General features: G+C 43.3%; 1 protein-coding gene across 3 annotated transcripts in view; it reads right to left on the bottom strand.

Annotated features, from left to right (window-relative positions):
- Positions 1-13,091, bottom strand: part of MASP1 (MBL associated serine protease 1) — a 76,346-nt gene extending 63,255 nt beyond the window's left edge. For all 3 annotated transcript variants that reach the window (XM_049880544.1, XM_049880536.1, XM_049880543.1), the window contains exons 1-2: positions 12,758-13,091; positions 3,149-3,380 (exon numbers count right to left, since the gene is read on the bottom strand). In XM_049880544.1, coding sequence (XP_049736501.1) covers positions 3,149-3,380; positions 12,758-12,762 — 237 coding nt within the window. In that variant the 5' untranslated portion in view covers positions 12,763-13,091. The remainder of the gene's footprint in view (positions 1-3,148; positions 3,381-12,757) is intronic.
- Between the last annotated feature and the right edge of the window lie 249 nt (positions 13,092-13,340).

Below are 13,340 nucleotides of genomic sequence, written 5' to 3'. Positions count from 1 at the left end.
AACTTCAGTATTTTCTCTGTTTATCATGATGTTGCTTATTTTATCCACCACCCTGAATAGAAACCATTAATCAATTTCCAAAATATTCTCCAGTCAGAAAGGCCAAGCTTTGGGTAGAAATGTATTCAAGAGTCTTTAATTCAGTCTCAGAAGGTGACTTTACCTCTGATGCAATTGTTGCCCTTAAAAAGCACCTTGTCATTTTTTTTTCCATTATAAAATACAGCTGATGTCCACTCCTTAATTTGCCTTGCCTGAAGACTCAATTTATTTGAAGCAGAAGGGTGACTTAAGTTTTCTATTGTGTGTTTATAGTCTTCATAAAGGAATCCTAACAAGGTTAACCTTGGCATCTGTCTAAACAAGAAGAAAACTTGTGAAAAATTATTACCTGATAAATACAAAGTTAAGAGTCAGTTTTTGGAGGGAAGAGACCAGGAATAATAAGAAGTCATTGTTACAGCTCAAGAAAAGAAAATTCTGTGATTTCTGTGGTCTGAGGGCTCAGCTACCAATAAAAGCAAGTGTTTTCATTGTCAAAATTTCTAGATGGTTGATGCATTTGAAACTAGAGAAAAAATTGGTGAAGAAGTTCACATCTAGCTTGTCCAAATTTATAGGACTCACTGTCACATTAAAAAAAAGTTTTGTCATCATATTATTCAACTAAAATGTTCAAGAATAACATGGTTTGATGACTGGTATTAGTTGGGGGAATAGGCTGGGGGGCTTTGCTTAACCCAATAACCCACATTTATAATTTTATCCCGAAATTTTGGCTCTGAGGGAGGCTAGATTATATCCTGGAAGGTATAACCAACCTTTGTGTCAGAAAGTTCAGTTTAGTATGATGAGCACTTTAGGGTCTCTGGATAGCCTCTGGTTGATCCTTGTGACCCCTGAGAAGATGCCTTCATTTCTAAAGAATTTATAGAAACTGTATGTCAGTCAAGATTATCAACCCACATCATCTCTTACAGAGACCAGTTTCACCTCCTTGCATTCTTTATCTGTCAGTCATTACCCTTTTTCATTGTACGCGATGACTATTTGTCCAGCTTTTCTCTGTCAGGAACCAGGTCACCTGCATCGTTATACCCTCAGTCCCGCACAGGGCATTCAGGAAGGGCCGTAGCCCACACAGCAATAATTTCCAGCTGGGGTGATTTTGCTCCTCTGGGAATATTTGGCCATGTCTGGAGATACTTCTGGTTGTCATGACTGGGGTTGGGGAGGAGCTGCTACTGGCATCTAGTAGGTAGAATCCAGGTTTACAGCTCAATGACCTACAATGCTCAAGACAGCTCCCCTCAGCAAAGAAATATCTGGCTGAAAATGTCAATAGTGCTGAGGTGGAGGAATTCTGCCATACAGTACTTGTTTCAGATCATAGAAGTATAAAATGAGCTTAGACAAGGTAGGGGTCCAGAGCCCCACTTCCAGGGCCTCTTTCCGCCCCTTCTGTGGCCCCTTTGAGGCCTGCAGTGTCATGGGGCTCAGTGGAACATAGCTAGGGAGTTTTTGGTGTAACCAAGGGAGCTCGGGATTCAAAGTCACAAGACATGGGTTTGGGACTTTGGCCCTTCACTTACAAGCTGTACAACCTTGGGTGAGCTGCCATACCTTCCTGAGTTTGTTTCTTTGCCTGTGAAGTGGGATAACAGTACCCATCTCACAGGATTGTTTAAGAGGTTGAATAAGATTATATGTGTAAAAGCACGTTGTAAACTCTCTACTTTTCTGCTGGTCAAATAGTCTGGGTAATACAAGGTTAACGCTTGTCGAATATGGAGAAACAAGACTATAATATGCTAAAAATACACAAAGCCCACTCTAGAATTGTTTGATGAGAACCCCTTCCATGAAGCCATAGAGAGCTTAGAAAATAAGCTCTTAGGTCTCCTCATCTCTTTAAATGGAATACAACCTTAAACTCGATCTCTCAGAAATACTCTGACCTTTCTCAGCCCCACTTTAAAAAGAGAACATCTTCCCACTCATGGTATGTTTTGTGGATTCTTGCTAAAATCCATATGTGTGCTCCTCCTCCCATAAATTTTTTTACGTTCATTTCCGATAGTGACTGTCATGGATTGAATTGTGTCTGCCCAAAATACCTGTCAACTTGGCTAGGTCATGATCCCCTTGTATGATTATATGATTGCCTACTATTTTATCTTCTGATGTGATTTCTCTATATGTTGTAAATCCTATCACTGTGACGTAATAAGATGGATCAGCAGCAGTTACATTGATGAGATCTACAAAATTAGGTAGCGTCTTAAGCCAATCTCTTTTGAGATATAAAAGAGAGAAGTGAGCAGAGAGACATGAAGACCCCATACCACCAAGAACGCAGCACTAGGAGCAAAGCGTGTCCTTTAGACCTGAGGTTTCTGCACTGAGATGCTCCCATCACAAGGGCCTTCCTCCAGAGCTGACAGAGAGAAGGCCTTTCCCTGGAGCTGATGCCCTGAATTCAGACTTCTAGCCTACTGGACTATGAGAGAATAAACTTCTCTTTGTTAAAGCCATCCACTTGTGGTATTTCTGTTATGGCAGCACTCGATGACTAAGACAGTGACCTCCCACCCCTGTCCATGCCTCTTGCTGATAAAATCCAAATTCCTTAGCATGACATCCAAGGTCCTTCAGAATCTCACCCCAACCAAATTCACCTCCTGCAGCCTACCACCACATAGCCTGTACTCTCCACACACCGAATTGTTCATCATCTGCAGAATTAGGCAGTGCTTTCTAATGCTTCAGATTTGAACATAATTATGGCTATGTTTTCTGTCTGATGCTCCTTACTCTGGAGTCTCTGCCATTTGCAGCTTGTTAGGTTAAAGATGGCCTTTGAGCAGAGGCAGTAAACACTGAAGGCTTTGAGAACTGAAAGAAAAAGAAGAGGTTGTGTTTGGTTGAGTCACACCCTGCCAGCCTCAGTTTTCCTGATGGTCCTTTCTAGTTCTACCCACTCAGCTTGCAGGAAACATACCATCTGCAACCCTCATTCATCAGAGTGTGACCTTGTGTGTCTCCCCCAGTAGGCTGCCACCCCGGGAGGACAGCATCTAATTCTTCTAGGCTTCTCTAACTCCCAGTAGAAAGCCATGTCCATCTGGGGAGCATCCAGGAATCTCACCTTCACGTAGTCATATTCACAAAGATAGGAGGATTCCAAGTCAAAGTGCATGAAGTAAAGCTTGATCCGAAATCCCTCTGGAACAGTGATATTCCACATCACTTCAGAATCACTTGGATAGGAGTCTGGATAGCCCGGTGACTGGATATGGCCAAACATATCATTTAGCTCCACGGTATGGGCTGAAGCCTTCAACAGGGAGAAGCACAGAGCATGATAAAGAAGGAGCCACCTGGAAGATATGAAGACGGGTCTGCTTATATCCATGGACACAGGTCCCCAGCTTTAACTAAATCAGCAGGTAGGAAACCAAGTCCTTAGCGTATTTCTGCCACTGACTTGCTGTGCTTACTTCCTCTTTCAGGGGGCCTTGCTTACCCATCCCACAATACAAGGAAGGTGGTAACTAGATGATTCCTAAGTTTTCTTCTTGTTTTGCTCTTTTGAAGATTTGATAATAGTATTAAATTTTTCCTGAAAACACCACATTTTAGACTCTCATTCATCTCCTTTTACTGTGGAAAATATAAATTTTTGTGATTAGGTAAAAGTTGATATAATTTATTCAGGTTGGCTTCATGTTAAAAATCATATACCCTTGAGTCATTTTTTGAGAAAGTAAGTAATAAAAACTTGGTTAAACTGGAATAGGAGTCCCTGGGTGGTGCACTAGCTGCTAACCAAAAGGTTGGAGGTTTAAGTCCGCCCAGAGGAGCCTCGGAAGAAAGACCTGGCAATCTGCTTCTGAAACACCAGCCATTGAAAACTCTATGGAGCACGGTTCTACTCTGACACACATGGGATCACCACGAGTTGGGGTCAGCTGGACGTCAACTGGTTTTTAACATTGGGATGAGATTGATCACTCTCAGTGATGGAATACTCAGTACCTTAAACAGATTTAGCATGTTGAATGAGGTATTTCATTACAAAATCAGTCAATGTACACAAAATCTTGAATAAAGAAAAAATGAGCAAAACAAGTTTTTTTTTTTTTCTCCTCTTGCTAACTGTTCTAATAAAAGGGTCAAAGGCCTGTGACTTAGAAATCAGAGAACATGGACTATTAAAACAGTTGCATAAGGGACAAGGAAAACTCAATAAAACTTACAGAATGTGCCAAGTGTGACTGATGCAATAAAGCAGTTAAAAAAACAAAAACAAAAACAAACCCTTTGCCGTCAAGTGGATTCCGACTCATAGTACCCTATAGGACAGAGTAGAACTGTCCCATAGCTTTTCCAAGGAGCGCCTGGTGGATTTGAATTGCCGACCTTTTCGTCAGCAGCTGTAACACTTAACCACTACGCCACCATGGTTTCCAATAAGGAGGTAGAGTGACTGAAACGCTCCCTCCCGACCCCCCCCCAAAAAACCTAAACCCGTTGCCGTCAAGTCAATTCGGACTCATAGTGACCCTATAGGACGGGGAGAACTATCCCATAGAGTTTCCAAGGAGCGCCCGGTGGATTTGAACTGCCGACCTTTTGGTTAGGAGCTGTAGCTTTTAACCACTACACCACCACAGTTTCCAATAAAGAAGTAGAGTGACTGAAACGCCCCCAACCCTCCCCACAAAGAAAAACTAAACCTGTTGCCATCAAGTCAATTCCGACTCATAGCAATCCCACAGGACAGAGTAGAACTGCCCCTTAGGGTTTTCAAGGAGCAGCTGGTAGATTTGAACTGTCACCTTTTTGGTTAGAAGCCAATCCCTTAACCACTGTGCCACCAGGGCTCCTGGAGTGACTGAGGCTGGTCAAAACATGAGTACTCAGGCATCTAACACACGACTCCCCCTGCAAGACCCAGGGACCTTGAACTTCACCATCCCAAACTCTCCCCTCCAGGATCTTGCTCTCATTTCTGATTTCTGTTACTGGCATGACCATCTACCAGTTCTCTCAGCCTGAAATTTTATCATTCTTCTTTCCTCTTCCTTCCCATTCAACGGTCACCAAGTCCTATTTATTCACCTCCCTTGTTCTGGAAATCCATATCCTCCTATCCAGTTAGGTACTCTGTTTAAGCTTTCTTCTCTGGCCTATTGCTATAGCATCCTACCTGGTCTCCTTGCCTGCATCGCTCACTTTACACAGCTTAACAACTTGCCATCAAAGCTGATTTCCTAAACACAGATGTGACCATGCTGCTCCACTGTGCCTGCAGGAAAAAGCATCTATCTGCTTCCTCCACAGCCAACAAGCAAACAAACCAAACCCATTGCTTTTGAGCAGATTCCAACTCATAGCAACAAAATAGGACAGAGTAGAACAGCCCCATAGGGTTTTCAAGGAGCAGCTGGTGGATTCTAACTGCTGACCTTTTGGTTAGCAGCTGAACACTTAACCACTGCACCACCAGGGCTCCCCCTGCATGGTCAGAGAGGTCCTTTTTGATCTGGTGCTGATCTGCTAGTCCAGCCTCATCTCAATGCCAGTCATGCTGGCCTCCTGCTGTTCTGGGAGACTGCCATGCCCTTCCATGCCTGAGTTCCATGGCACACGCTCTGCCCATTCCTCTCCTGCTGATGTCTTATTTCTCTCCCACTATCTCCCAGCCTGTAGTGCCCTTCTACTCCCCAGATTCCACAGTTCCCTACCTCTGTTAGAGGGAATATCTCACTGCCCTGCTGTAGTGAAGTTAGGTGCACTTCTTCTACTTACTGGCTGTGGAACCTTGGTGACTAGTCCTTCTGAGCTCCAGTGTTCTTATATGTAAAATGGAGACTATCCAGAATCCAGTGCCGTCGAGTCGATTCCGACTCATAGCGACCCTATAGGACAGAGTAGAACTGCCCCATAGAGTTTCCAAGGAGCGCCTGGTGGATTCGAACTGCCGACCCTTTGGTTAGCAGCCATAGCACTTAACCACTAGGCCACCAATCCCTAAATTACAGGGTTCGTATGAGGTGGATGTAAAGGACCTAGCACAACCGGTTGCTGTGGAGTCGATTCTGATTCATGGCAGCCCCATGTATTACAGAGAAGAAATGCACTCCATAGGGGTTTCAAGGCCATGACCTTTCGGAAGCAGATCACCAGGCTTTTCTTCTGAGGCATCTCTGGGTGGTTTGAACTGCCAACCCTCCAGTTAGTAGCCGATTGCTTAACTGTTTGTGCCACTCAGGGACTCTGGACCTAGGATAGAGCCTGGTATATAATAAACGATGAATGAATGAATAAAAGTTGAGCCAGAGTCTTAGTCTAAAAAGTCAGTGCTATAGGAAACAGTACCAGCATCTCCAGATTGATGGCTGTATCTTTGCTAACCAGTAGGATGTTATCTTCCTCTCTGTGTGTCTACGGATGTGTATGTGGGTATATACAAACCAAAAACCAAATCCACTGCGGTCGAGTCTATTCCGACTCACCATCGACTCCATGTGCTACAGAGTAGAACTGCCCCATAGGGTTTTCTTGGCTATAATCTTACAGAAGGAGATCACCAAGCCTTTTTTCTCCAGCTTCACTGGATGGGTTTGAACTGCCAACCTTTAGGTTAGTAGCTGAGAGCAAATCATTTGCACTACCCACGGATTCCATGTGCATGCGTGTATCTGTGTGTTTGTGTTCATGTGTGTATCCGTGTGTGTGTGTGTATGTATTCGTATGTATATAGATGTTTGGGTATATAAACACAGCAAGATAAACTATATATATAGGTTATCTACCTGTTGCTGTCATTAGGTGCATTGAGTCGGTTCCAGCTCACAGCAACCGTATGTACAACAGAACGAAACGCTGCCCAGTCCTGATATAATCCATATAAATTTTGTTGTAGTTGGGTGCCATCGAGTTGGTTCTGATTCATAGTGGCCCCACATGACAGAGTAGAACTGTCCCATGGGTGTCTTTTTTTGTGTGTGTCAAATACTAAAGGAACTCAGTATCTTTCTTGTTAATATTTGTACTGGTAATACACTCATATGGTTCAAAACTACAAAGGAGTAAGCGGCAATGTACCAAAGGTCTCCTTTCCACCACCATCTCCCAGCCACCGAATTCCATTCTCCAATAGGATTAATTTTTAATTTACTTTTACAGATATATTTTTGCATAAATAAGCACATCTCATGTATTTCACCTTTTCTTTCTTTCGTACAATTGGTGACATTCTATCCTCATTGTTATGCTCCTTGGTTCCTTGTCTAATGACGTTACCTTATTTGTAGATCTTTCCACATCAGTACGTAAAGACCTGCTCATTCTTTTGAATTACATCGTGTACATGCACCCCAGTTTATTTAACCAAATCCTGTATTGATGGGCATTTAGGTGGTTTCCAGTCTTTCCTTTTGCAAGCAAGTTGTAGCGAATAACCTTATCCCTAAGTCATTTTGTCCCTACGTGACCTTATCTGTGGAAATAGTTTCCACAAGTGCAATTACTGGCTCAGTGCATTAGCTTCTTAGTGAGTTCAAGGTGTAAATAAGTGAGATTGCAGTATGCCCCAAAATATAACATATTATCTCAAACCACAGTGGTCAGAGACACACAGGAACAATCACAGAGTTTTATAGTTTCAAAGTGAAATGACACCACATAGTCACCAAATTTTTAGCATCTATTTTATGCCAGGCACTAAGTAGGTGGTAGAGATACAGCAAAGAACACAATAGACAAGACTTCTACCTTCTTAACAACTTGCTGGGAAGTCCATGCACAGGGGCAAATGGTTAAGCACTCGACTACTGTCTCAAAGGTTGGAAGTTCGAACTCATCCAGAGTTGCCTCAGAAGAAAGGCCTAGCTATCTGCTTCTGAAAGGTCACAGTTTTGGAAACCTGATGGTGTGCAATTCTATTCTACACACATGGGGTCGCCACGAGTCAGTTCCATAGCAAATGGATTTAACAACTTGCTGAGGTAAGATAAGCCGGGGTGAGGATCCCCACTCAACAGAAGAGGAAGCAAAGGCTGAGAGAACCCACGTCACCCTTGAGCCCACACCCTAAAACCAAAGTTCTTCCCACTGCCTTGAGATGTTCTTTTTAAAAATTCATTTTATTTGTGTTGTTGCTGAGAATACACACGTTAGAATATATGCCAGGAAAATAGTTTCAGCGGTTCATCCAGCCTTCATGGCTTCAGAAATTCTGAATTCCACTAGAATCTGAAATTCTGTTCTGCGTTTTCTCCCACAGGGTTTGCTTGGGTGTAATCTAATCTTTAAGGAAGCAGATATCCAGGTCTTTCTCCCATGGAGCTGCTGGGTAGGTATGAATCACCAATCTTTTTGTTAGCAGCTAAGTGCCTAACCATTGCATCACCAGGGCTCCCAAATGGTCTAGGATGATATATACCAAGCCATTAACAATGACTATCACTAGAAGTGGGATTATGAGTGTTTTGATTTTATTTTTGTGTATACGAAATATTCAAATTTGTCTAGAAGAATTGTGTATTTTTTTTCAATAGAAAGTGGATAATATTTAAATTTTTTCCCAAGGCCCCTCCAATAGCAACATATGAGATACTTTTAAGAAAACAACACATTTTAGTCCAATAGCCAGTGTCAACATATATATATTTTATAGGGTTGCTATGAGTCGGAATTGACAGGATGGCAACTTTTTTTTTTTAATCTGTGGAGGGTGGGGCTCACAGGCAGAGAGAAGGGAAGGCATAGGTCCAAATTCTACAGGGAACCAGTAGGAAAGCCGAGTCTAGAAACTCTAACTTGCAGAGCCTAGGCAACCCTCAGGAAAAGGATCGATGTTAACAAGACTGTGAGTTGTGGCTTAGTTCTGCCTGGGAGGAGAGCCCACTGGTTCTGGGTCAGAAGAGCTAGGTCCAGGGTTTTGCTTTTTTTATCTGACCCGCCTTGGGGAAGTCACACCAGGCCTCCATTTCCTTATCCATGAAGCGGTGATAATGAGGACTTCCCACAGGGCTGCTATCAGTGTAAAGGAGGAATGGAAAGCCTTTTGTTAACTGTCCAGCCCTAGGCAAACATTAATGATGATTACTCCATCACACTGTTTCCCGAAAAGCAGGGATTAGGAATGAGTTTTGGCTTCCAAACTGGACTTCCCTGCAATAGAGACACCCAGATTATGCAAGGCTGAAAGATCAACTTTCCCCGTGCCTGCTTTTTCCAGACCATACTGAGGAGACACTGAGCCTTCTAAGGGTGATTCTCTCAAGGGCTGGTGACTGACAGCTCCATCTTAGCCCCAGAGGCCTGGTGCCTTGTGTGGCAGACAACTGGTCAGCGTGGGAGGAAGGCCTGGGAAGCTTTCTGTTCTGTTTCGTTTGCATCTCAAAACTGGCTTAAACATTTGAAACAAATAGCTCCATGCATATTATGGACTTGAGCATATGCTTGCTTGCTTTCGTTCTTTAGGCTGCAAATTGAAGAATGTAAATGGCAGCTTTCATTCCCCATCACACTCACTAAATGTCTTTGGCTTCTTCTGTACCAGACACCTGCTGTACAATTCACAACACCTGCTATCTATCCTCTAGCTAATCAAAAAAGTCTAGCTACATTTGCTTGAAATGTCAGAAGTAATATATAAAGATGGGATTTCATAAGCTTTTCTGTAGGAGCAGCTACTAGGAACACATAAAAATGCCTAAATATATCCATGATTGTGGAATGAGTAGTCTTTTTTATGCCGTCCATTCACTCTCCTTATTTCAACCCAAACAACACCAAGACTTGAAGGTTTTGAGTATTCGAGTTGAAAGGGACTGTGTAGATCTCCTAGATGGCACCCTTATTTGGTAGACGATGAAATGATACCCCAAGAGACGACTTGTTGTGCCCAATACCATATGGAGAATTAGCTTTAACAGAAGAAGGGAAAACAGAAGTTCACAGATGATGCTAGGTTCATGCCTATATAATACCCAGGCATCTGGCCAAAGCAATTGATTCTGTGAGAAATAATGCAACAAGCCTGTGGCTTTATGTGGAGATTAAAAAAAAAAAAAAATGCTAATGCTAGAGCCCCTCCTCAAGAGATCTGATTTAATTGGTTTGGGGTGAGGCCTGAACACTGGTAATTGTTGAGGGATCATAGGTGATTCTAATATGTAGTGAAGCTTGAATGCCCCCAGATTAAATGGTGTAGAATAATATACTTGGTTGACAATCAAGTGGAAGATACTAGAAAAATATTCTGGACTTGGAGCCCTAAGGCCCAAGTTTGAGTCTGGACCTCTTCAAGATCCTCAATGTGGCTTTCGGCAATTTTCTTAGCTGCTTTTACCCTCCCTTATCCATCAATCCTTACTTCATCTGAAATCTGAGGACCAACTGAAAAAGTGCCCATGGAAGTGGTTTATAAACTCCAAGGCGCTCTATCTATGTGAGGCAAGACCATTTAAAACTTTTCTAGTAGAATACATTTCTGTATTGTTTTGCTTTTCAACAATTGAATTCAATTCAACCAATATTTACTGAGTGCCTAGTAGGAAACAGACATTATCCTAGGTGCTGATCATACAAAGGTGAATAAGACATAGATCTTGTCCCTCAAGGAGCTATCACTCTTGTAAGGAGAGATGAACATTTAAACAAATAGATATTACAATGACAATTCATTATTTGTTGTTGTTCGGTGCTGTGGAGCTGGCTCCGACTCATCATGACCCCATCTACAACAGAAGGAAACACTGCCTGGTCCTGCACCATCCTAACAATTGCTGCTGTGTTTGAACCCATTGTTGCAGCGAATGTGTCAATCCATTTCATTGAGGGTCTTCCTCTTTTTATAATGCCAGTAAGAGACATAATCTCAAAGGACAGAAATGGCATAAAGGAGGAGAAGCTCACCCTGGAGATGGTGGCCAGGGAAGAGGAGGTGATGTTTGAACTGACTTGAACCATTGGGACCTCTAGGTGAAAAATAAAGGGGAGGGATGTTCCAGGTTGAGGACTAGCATATGTAAAGATATAGAACTGTTGCTCAGCCCTGTGGTTTGGTACGCCTGGGGCAAGAGTGTAGGGAGGGATTTGGATGGAGTACAGGTAGGCAAAGGTCAGATCCTCGCTCCATGTCCAGAAAAACAACCCATTGCCATCAAGTAAATTTTGACTCATAACAACCCTATAGGACAGAGTAGAACTGTTCCATGGGGTTTCCAAGGCTGTAATCTTCATGGAAGCAGATGGGCATAAATAAATTCCATCTGCTTTAGGAGAAAGGACAATGAAGCTGGATAGCAGGATTAAAATTACAATGGATTTATCGAGAATAGAATGATTGAATTAACCTTAAAGACCTCATTATCTATCTCCCTGAACCACAGGTAATCTGAGTTTAAAGGGTTAACACAGCCTAATCTGTTGCAGGCCAGTAGATTCCAACTCATAGCTCCCTATAAGACAGAGTAGAACTGCCCCATAGGGTTTTCAGGGAGAGGCTGGTGGATTCGAACTGCCAACCTTTTGGTTAGTAGGCGAGCTTTTCACCACTGTGCCACCAGGGCTCCTAACACAACCCAGGGCCCCTCATTTCTGCTATACCCAGCAAAGTTGCTAGTTGACTTTGCAGAAAAGAAACAAACAGAAGTGTTGTTTCCACTGAACAGAAAATAAATGGGGAGAGAGGTGTTTAGGGACTTCACACATCTGCGAAGTGTTTTTTGTTTTTTAAATAACATTAACACTTAGAAATCCTAAAAATAATTAGGGTGGTTGGGTTTTGAGACTCAGAGGAAAACTTACAAGGACTGTCTAGTAAGAAGGATCAACTCACCAAACCCATTGCCATTGAACTGATTCCAACTCATAATGACTCTATAGGACAGAGTAGAACTGCCCCATAGAGTTTTCAAGGAGCGCTTGGTGGATTTGAACTGCTCACCTTTTGGTTAGCAGCCATAGCTCTTAACCACTACACCTCCAGGGTTTCCAAGAAGGATCAAGTAACTCTAACTGTAGGCTTAGGAAAGGAATAGGAAAGACTGAGGAACTTAAAACCAATTGGAATTTAAAATCCTAGGTGTCAGAATGCCAAAGGCTCCTCTTTTTTTTTTTTTTTTTAACATTTGTGGTATCCCTTTAAGAGCCATTTGGTGCAATTCATATCCTGATTCAGGACACCAGCTGCCTCTGATTTCAGGGAGAAATGTAGAAATTTATGAGGAACTGTAAAATGGGGACAGGCTTTAATTTTCTAAATTGAGGTTTTAACTGGCAAACTTCTCAAGGTATAAGAAGCCACAGAGCTGAGCTGTGGGAAGCTGGTTTCTTTTTCGGTCAGAACGGGTAAACACATATCTAACTCACAAAGTATAGGGAGAGATCAATCAATGCCCTTTGCAGAGAAGGAAAATGGAAAATCAGCCCTGTGGGCAACAGGGGGTGAGCCCCATTCGCCAGTAGGCAGCACCCTTTGCTGGCAGAGAGAAATCTGAGCCTCAGCAGCCTGGGGCAGGATTTGCACGAAGTCTCCCGCTTCAAGTTGCAGGTCCCAGGGAAGGCGCCCAGCCCAATTCTCCCTCCTCAGAGCCCCAGGGGTTGATGAGAAAGCCAGTCACCACCACCTACACCACACAGAGGTGAGTCTGCCCAGAGACAAGGTCAGACCTTCTCAGGCTACTTGACACCTGATCCCTGAAAGGGAACCCCTGCCCTGTCCCAGACTGTCACTCACCTCATTTTCCTGCCTTGGGTGTTGCTGGACGCCTGGCCTCTGTGCCCCTGGCCTCACTTGTCTGTGAGCTGGTCCCAGTGTGCTGTCAGAGATGCCTTATCTTTGTTCTGAGGTCCCTGTGTGTCTCTGGAATTGGCTGGCATTCTCCATTCAGGTCACGCCTTCCCCTGCCTGCGAGAGATCCCCTCGCCCCCTCTCTCCTGCTGGCTTTTCCTCTCTCCTCTCTCCCTCCTCTGACTGGCTTTCACACACTCTCAGAGGAACCTGACAGAACGGAATCTCTCCTCTCGATTAAAAAATGTGCTCCTCCAGCTCCTTCCTTTCTCCCGTGTGACTGGCTGGCCCGAGCCCTTGAGAGAAAATAACCGAGAGGCTCAAACTGGTATTTGTATCACTGTGTGTGTGTGTGTGTGTGTGTGTGTGTGTGTGTGTGTGTGTGTGTGTGTTTAGGGGCTGGAGGGGGACGGAGTTTAATTTCTCTTGCCAGATGGCTATAATTTTCTGGTCTTTTTCAGGACATCGGCAAAAGAACACCAATTAAACAGAAACAACTAAGAAGGCAATTCTAACATCAACACAGGGA

Source organism: Elephas maximus, chromosome 1 (genome assembly GCF_024166365.1).
Source record: "Elephas maximus indicus isolate mEleMax1 chromosome 1, mEleMax1 primary haplotype, whole genome shotgun sequence".
Classification (NCBI taxonomy): Eukaryota; Metazoa; Chordata; class Mammalia; order Proboscidea; family Elephantidae; genus Elephas; species Elephas maximus.
The sequence above is the reverse complement of the archived record's forward strand: the minus strand, read 5'-3'. Positions and strand labels throughout refer to the sequence as shown.